The 7,910-nt window shown below is 42.3% G+C and overlaps 1 protein-coding gene across 2 annotated transcripts in view; it reads left to right on the top strand.

Annotated features, from left to right (window-relative positions):
• Positions 1 to 597: 597 nt before the first annotated feature.
• The window catches only part of LPA1 (tetratricopeptide repeat (TPR)-containing protein), a 55,965-nt gene continuing 48,652 nt past the window's right edge, over positions 598 to 7,910 (top strand). Inside the window, exons 1-4 of one of the 2 annotated variants that reach the window (XM_086795440.1) lie at positions 598 to 886; positions 6,280 to 6,383; positions 6,486 to 6,621; positions 6,740 to 6,971. In XM_086795440.1, the coding sequence (XP_086651566.1) occupies positions 617 to 886; positions 6,280 to 6,383; positions 6,486 to 6,621; positions 6,740 to 6,971 (742 nt within the window). In that variant the 5' untranslated portion in view covers positions 598 to 616. Of the gene's footprint in view, positions 887 to 6,279; positions 6,622 to 6,739; positions 6,972 to 7,910 lie in introns of both variants that reach the window. The other variant, XM_086795441.1, reaches the window with a different exon arrangement.

Below are 7,910 nucleotides of genomic sequence, written 5' to 3'. Positions count from 1 at the left end.
CTCTAATGTCTCATTCTCAATTTACAAACCAAGCACAATTGGAGAAACAAATCAACAATTGCACTTTGATAGTATGTGATACTCCTAAAATGATTTCATTGGCTTAAACAACTTGATGCAAATTTTATATATCACGTTTTCTTTTGCTATCTCGTATTCATTTACTAACCCTTTGTCTATTGTTATTATAGGCTTCTTGCACAAGTATTTATTACTACTCCCATTAACCAGTTATTGCCTACAAGAAATGTGCTCCCAAAGTTGAGAGCATAAGAAAAGGTGATATTATCGTATACTGTGGTGGTCATCTGTTAGTTGTCGTCTCTCTGGCTGTCGGCAATGTAGTGAATAGCCTAAAAGGTTAGCATATGCTAAGGTTAGGCATTAATAAATTAATGCTGGGGCACAGAGTGAATATGTGCTAAAAGATAATGCCAGCTTCGAAGCGATGGCATGTAGGGTGTGTGTTGTTCTATCAAATTCCAGCCAAACTTTAAAAAAATAAAAAATAAATAAATTATATATATAAATTAATGTCCTCCTAAAGATTATATATATATATATATATATATATATATATATAAAGTGCATTTTGGGTAGTGAGAGACGCACAACCATGAGTGCATCTCAAAGCCTCTCTTTTCTTCCAACCCTACCTTTCTTCACATCAATTAACAATACGTCTTGCTTCAATGGCGAACCAGTCCGGCTGTTTCACATTATTGGGCATCGTGGACAGCAGCCATCCCACTCTGTAGCTACCAGAAACCCTAGGAGGTCGCCTACAGTAAAAATCAATGCCGCTCAGGAGACAGGGACGGAGGCTGCACCAACCACAGCATCTGACGCGGTCGAACTTGGCCTCTCTCTCTTCAAAAAAGGCAGGGTATAAAAGCTTCTCTCTCCCAAGTCGTAAATTCACCATAGGCTTGCCTTGCTCTTGATTAGGAAAATAAATTGCTTATTTACAATCAAAATTAATCAAGACTTTATCTTTAAAGACTATTGGAATTGATGTAAAATTCACTAGGTAAGTGAAATAATGATCTAAAGCCTTCTAGTGAAATGGAATAGATTTACAGTCTATTTTATTACTAGTAATTTCACGTGACTTATTACATTTGTAATTCATCATTATAATGATATATTAAAACTTATATTATTTTGAATATGGTTTATACTCTTATGTATTATATTTGTATGTAGCAATATTTTAAAATAATAAAAGAAAAATTTCAAAATCTTTCCCACTATTTTAGCTAGCATTGTCTTGGCATGAGACTCCATGTCCAATACTCCTAGGTCCTCCATTTCTCTTGGCCTACATCGTCTTGGCATGAGACTCCATATCCAAGAAAAATGGAGTATTGGTTGACACGTTGGACGCGTTGAGTTGGTGTATATGATCAATGCTAATTGTGGAGAAGTGGCCGGCTTTATATAGTGCAAATCTACCACCCGACCAGGTTGGTTGGCCTAGTCAACTAGCCTGGCCAACCTGGTCAAAGCCACATTTTGGGCTGGTTGTCGCACACCCCCTCACGGGCCAAAAGGAAACCGTGAGAGAAGATGAAGGAGATGGTAATTGGGTGAAGAGGAACATGATAAAGTATTTGGCTTTGGGTAGGGTTGGTTGTTGTGGATGTAGATCATATGCTCTTCGTCTTTTGTAGAGTCTTTTGAGTTTGGGTTGTTCTGGATCAATGCTACAATGCAAGGGTTTTCACAGATTGGTCTAGTCATATTTTTTCTTTTCAGCATAGGGACACCCAGTATAGTATTTTAGGTAATTGTATTTATCCCTCTCAGGGATCTCTTGTAAATACAATTGATTTTGGAAATATAATGGATTCTTCTTTGTATACCGCTTTCCATTGTATATTGATTCCACTTTCTTCTTTTCTCATCCCTTCCATGGATGTAAATGAATTAAGTGTGTTTGAAAGCAAAGAATTACAGAAGATACTTGATTCGTTTCAAGATGTATTTCCTAAGGAACTGCCATCGGGTTTACCACCTGAACGGGCAGTAGATCATCGTATTGACTTGATCCCTGGTGCTCATCCTGTCAATATTCCACCTTACAGGATGAGCAAAGCCGAGGAAGATGAGTTGGCTAAATAACTCGAAGATTATTTGAGGATGGGCCAGATCGGTCCAAGTAAATCACCTTGGGATGCACCTGTGTTGCTTAGGAGAAAGAAGGACAATACCTGGAGGATGTGTATAGATTACAAGAGATTGAACAAGCTGACCATTAAGAACCTTTATCCTCTCCCTAGATCAGATGACCTGATTGACCGGTTAGCAGGAGCGAAATATTTCACGAAGATAGATTTACGTACTGGCTATCACCAGATACGTATTCATGAAAGGCATGTCGAAAGAACCGCCTTTCGGACTAGGTATGGCCATTACGAGTTTCTCGTATTACCTTTTGGGTTAACCAATGCTCCAGCCACTTTCCAGCAAATGATGAACGATCTTTTTCGTGAACATTTGGAAAAATTTATGGTGGTGTTCCTGGATGATATTTTGATATATAGTTGTACTCTTGAGAATCATGTCAGACACCTCACGATTGTCTTATCTATTTTAAGACAGAATCGACTATATGCTAAGTTAAGTAAATGTGAGTTCTTTATGACTGACATCATTTACTTGGGACACAAGATCACTAGAGATGGATTGAGCATTGACTATGACCGAGTTCAGAAGGTTCTGGACTGGCCTATACCGCGAACAGTGAAACAACTTCGTTCTTTTCTCGGTTTTGTTGTTTTTCTTCGGAAATCTGTACGGGAGTACTCTCAGCTCACACTACTGATAACCGACTTATTGAAAGATCGTGGACGTAAGTCAAATCAGGCTATCACTTGGAATAACGATTTGAATATGGCCTTCAGACTTTTGAAAGATAAAGTCAAGGAAGCACCTGTCTTAGCATTGCCTGATCCTAGTCGGCCTTATGTTCTTGAAACTGATGCCAGTGTGACTATGCTATCGGGGCTTCTCTATTTAAAGATGGTAGACCGGTTGCTTTTGAAAGTAAAAAGCTAGACGACACTCAATCTCGTTGGCCAACCCTTGAGAAGGAGCTTTATGCTGTGATTCATGCTCTCAAGGTTTGGAGACATTATTTATATGGCTCCAAGTTTGTGGTATTGACTGATCATCAGTCAATCAAGTATGTGTGTGATGCGGATGATTTGAGAGGCAGGAAAGCTCGTTGGGCAGAGTCAATGCAAGATTTTGATTTTGAGATCCGTTATCGGAAAGGGTCCATGAACAGTATTGCAGATGCGCTTAGTCGGATTAGAGAGGTGAATACTTTGTCGTTCACCGAGATTTCTACTGACTTATTTCAGTCATTGAGAGGGCTTTGCAGGACTGATAGTTATTTTGGTCCATTTTGGCAGAAGATCCACAGGACGGGAGCTCATTGATTGACCAAGACTCGATGACTGAGCAGTCTACTATTCAGGCTGCAGGAGGCCAGTGGATGATTCGGAATGGTTTACTATTCTGTAATGACAAAATTTGTGTACCACAGATCCCGGACATTAGGTCCAAGATTCTTAAGGAGTGTCACGACGCCCCTTCTGTTGGATACCCTCTGTTGGACACCCTGGGGTACACAGGACGTTATCATTAGTGAAACATACTTTTTATTGGCCAAAGATGAAAGGGTATGTAGAAGATTATGTTCTCAAGTGTCAGATTTGTCAGGCAAATAAAGCTGAACGCTTTAGACAGGCTGGGTTGTTGCATCCTTTGCAAATCCCAGGTAATAAATGGGAAAGTATTTCCATGGATTTTATTACCAGATTGCCAAGAACACATCAAGGCCACGATTCTATTTGGGTTGTGGTAGATCGCTTGACAAAAATGGCTAGATTTTTACCGACCCGGAAGACTATTACAGCTACACAATTAGCTCGGCAGTTTATCGAGCAATTGTTTAGACTGTACGGGTTACCGCAGGACATAGTCAGTGATAGGGACTTTAAGTTTACGAGTGATTTTTGGAAACTTGTTTTTGAGAAGTTGGAAACAACTTTGAATTTGAGTTCCTCTGATCATCCTCAATATGATGGCCAGACTGAAAGAGTGAATCAGATTTTGGAGGATATGCTTCGAGCATATGTATCCAAAAGACAGAGCTCATGGGAGGATTATCTTCCTATGTTAGAATTTGCATATAACAGTACTAAGCATACAAGTATAGGGTTTAGTCCTTTCATGCTTATGTATGGTTTTCAACCTAGATCACCTGTTACAGTAGGATTCTCTGGACTTCAGCATGATGCAGCACGTAGTTTTTTGCAAGACATGGAGGAAATGTTACAAGTTGCGAAGGAATCTATTAGAAGTGCTCTAGACCGAGACAGGTTTTATTCTAATAGACATCGTTCACCGAGAGAGTTCTCTGAAGGAACGATGGTGTATTTGCGAGTTCCGAAAGATTTCGAGACTTTACGGACAGGTAGATCTCCGAAATTATCCCCTAGATACTGTGGACCATTTCGTGTTACACGACGGATTGGTACAGTTGCATATGAATTGGATTTGCCTTCTCATGTGAAAGTTCATCTTGTATTTCATGTCAGTAGACTTAAGGAAGTATTGGGTGGAGCAGATCAGTTAGTTACTCCTCAAGAAATTATAGATGTCAAGGACATGATATTTGTTTCGCACGAACCTGAAAAGATTCTTTGATTTCGTGAAAGTAGATTGCGTAATACGCTTATCACGGAATACAAGATTAAGTGGAAGGATCGTGTTGAGGAGGACGCTACATGGGAGACATTGACTACTCTTCAGAGAGATTACCCTGGCTTTTTAGTGAGCTCAGGAGTGAGCTCTTAGAGGAAGGGGAGTATGTCATGTGCACAGTGTGTATCTATCGTGTGCTACACGCACGCAAGACTAGTTTCGAGGCTTGGGGAAGCTTGGAACTAGGCAGGCTGATTGGCGAGCTGAGTTAGGGATATACTAACGGGCAGGCACCCAAGTATGGACGGGCGGGCGCCCAAGTGTGGACGCCCGATGACCGGCCAAGAGCCTATAAAAGGGTGGCCAAGGTTAGTTATTGAGATATAGAGAGTCTCGCGAGTTTGTGAGAGCTCTATGGTCTTGGAGCCTAGATCTAGTGCAGACGTGCACATGCTTTACGCAGCCGAGGCTGGCAGCAGTCTCGAGGCCGAGGCCCGCGAGTTTGTGAGAGCTCTATGGTCTTGGAGCCTGGATCTAGTGCAGACGTGCACATGCTTTACGCAGCTGAGGCCCGCGAGGGCAGCTTCGTGGCGGTATGGGACGTTGCGAGGAGGAGATTGGTCGGTACATCATCCTAGTTAGCTCAGCTCGTGGCTCGGTGGGGACAGCCAAGTCTGTGGGCTTGCCCACGGCTGTCATGGTTGGGAGGTGAGTCAGGCACAGGATCACATGAGTGGCATCAATCCCCAGCATATACAACTGCCATGGACACCAGTCCGATGTACATACATGATGAGAAAGCACGGGTGGACCAATTGGGTGGCCAAATAGTGACACAAAGACTTTGTAGTCCTTTGATTCAGAAGAGTAGCCCACAAAAATGAGCAACTCGGTCCTTGGCTCAAGCTTGCCCCTCCTGTCCTTTGGAATGTGTGTAAGCACGATGCCCAAAGACATGGAGATGGGAAACAGTTGGTTTTTCGCCATAAAATGCCTCAAACGGGGTCCTATGAGGGACAATGACCGTAGGGCAATGGTTTAGAAGGTACACCGCAGTGTTGACTGATTCTGACCAAATGTATTCAGGCAGCTCTGCTGCAAAGAGTATGGAGCGTGCTATATCCATCACGGTATGGTTGTTGCGCTCGACCACTCCATTTTGTGAGGAGGAGTAGGTGGAGGTGAGCTGGCGTTGAATGCCCTGCTTGTGCAAGAACTCGGCGAACTGATGCTCCTAGTCGGCCAGTGGTATTGCTGCTGGCCAGTTGTACTGGGCTGCCGCATCATCAGTGCCACGTGGTAGTGCCATGTGTTACTTGCGCTGTCTAACCTGGTGCATCGGCTGCTATCTGATGTCTAGCTCTGCCCTCCATACTTGTAGGCGTGTCACAATCACTCCTCTTAGTCACTAATAATAATGTATTTCTTTGCATTTGTGGTTTTGTTTCATTTCTAATTCTTACTCAAACTATCCTTGTAGCTCCACATGTTGCTCTCGTAAAGAATCATTTTTTTTGGGGGATTTACCTCATTTTTGGTCTGTATGCATTTTTGCTTCAAAAGGTTAGGGATGCACTGGTTCAGTTTGATGCAGCTCTGACAATGAACCCAGAGCCAGAAGAAGCTCAGGCAGCTCTCTACAATAAAGCTTGCTGCCATGCATGCAGGTTAGAACTTTCCTCACTTGATTTCTTGTCACTAGTTGGAGTCTTCATCCTGGACAGGGTACATGTATCTGCTATGATGTTTAATTTACACTCTTGTAATAGAGAGGAAGAACAGATGGCTTCTGAGGCCCTGCGGAAAGCTCTTCGGGACTATGATCTGAAGTTTAGTGTCATTCTGAATGATCCTGATCTGGCTTCTTTCAGAGGGACACAAGAGTTCAAGCAATTGCAAGACGAGGTTTGTGACGTGTCATCTTGTTGTGACAATTTGTTTTCAAATAAGTATTATGGTTTTCAACTATAGAAGGTTATGTATGTGGTGGGCTTCTACATGTCATTTGCTGCTATTTTTGCAGGCCAGAAAGGGAGGGCAAGATGTTGGCCAAGGCTTTAGGAGGGACTTGAAACTCATTGGAGAGGTGCAAGCCCCATTTCGGGCTGTCCGCAAATTTTTATACATTGTTTTTTCTGCTGCAGCAGGGATATCAACAATTGTAAATGGACCTCGATTATATCGTGCAATCCAAGGCGGGGAGAATGCTCCAGATGTTTGGGAAACTGCCCAAAACTTAGGGATAAACATTGCTGGTATGTGTTTCCTCCCTTCTGTGCTGTTTTTTTCCAAATGCTTGTTAAGCAACCAAACTGGTAACAGTGCCATTAGAGACCTAGAGTGGGTGGTTCAGTAAGGAGTAGCTCTTTCACATACAGTCACTTTACAGTTGCGATAGACTTCAAGAAAATCTTCTGTAATGAGGGAAGGCCATGGAACTATAGCATGTATCATCTTTCCTTCAGGAGGCGTGCTTGGAGCTTCTGCTCCAATGGTTGCTTGTGGAAGGTATCCTTGGGGTTTGTCTGCTGTCCAAAATTGAAGATTGCTCGCTCTGCTTCTTGCTATCTTGTAGTTTGTGACTGATCAATGGTCTTCCTAGGTGCCATCAATCTCCATTGGAGCTGTTGCCTCTGGCAGAGACGCTTGCATACATGATCAGGCTAGTGAGTAAAGTGTGATAGGGGCTGAAAACCCTATGTTACCCCAGATTCCATAGTGGATTGTTAATATGAAAAAGTAGTGCTCCTCTATATTGGTCTTCCTAATCTTGCATAACTGCAGACATTGCAAGTGGTCTGTCTGTGAGGATCTCTGAAATTCCATCTCTTCTTAGTCAATGTGAGCAGACTTTTAACATGACCAATGGCGGAGAGAGAGAGAGAGAGAGAGAGAGAGAGAGAGAGAGAGAGAGAGGTTATTAAGACTCGAAGGGTCTATGAGACCAAAAAGCTGTTACAAACTTACATGTTATCCATGAGCAAATTGGATGTCAAGAAAACATGAAAAACATAAAAGAGAGAGAGAGAGAGAGAGAGAGCGAGAGAGAGAAAGAGAAAATGAAATGTTATATTAACGTCTTCAAAAGGCCAAAGTGACCTATGAGACCAAAGTTACAACCATGTGACATCTGATACACTGTTTGGAAAAGAAAAGAAAGAACTGAAGGTAAGTATCTGTTAGAAGTCATCTCC

Source organism: Cibotium barometz, chromosome 62 (genome assembly GCF_041138505.1).
Source record: "Cibotium barometz isolate CiBa-2024 chromosome 62, ASM4113850v1, whole genome shotgun sequence".
Taxonomy (NCBI): domain Eukaryota; kingdom Viridiplantae; phylum Streptophyta; class Polypodiopsida; order Cyatheales; family Cibotiaceae; genus Cibotium; species Cibotium barometz.
Note: the sequence above shows the minus strand (reverse complement) of the source record. Positions and strands in the feature narration are given on the sequence as shown.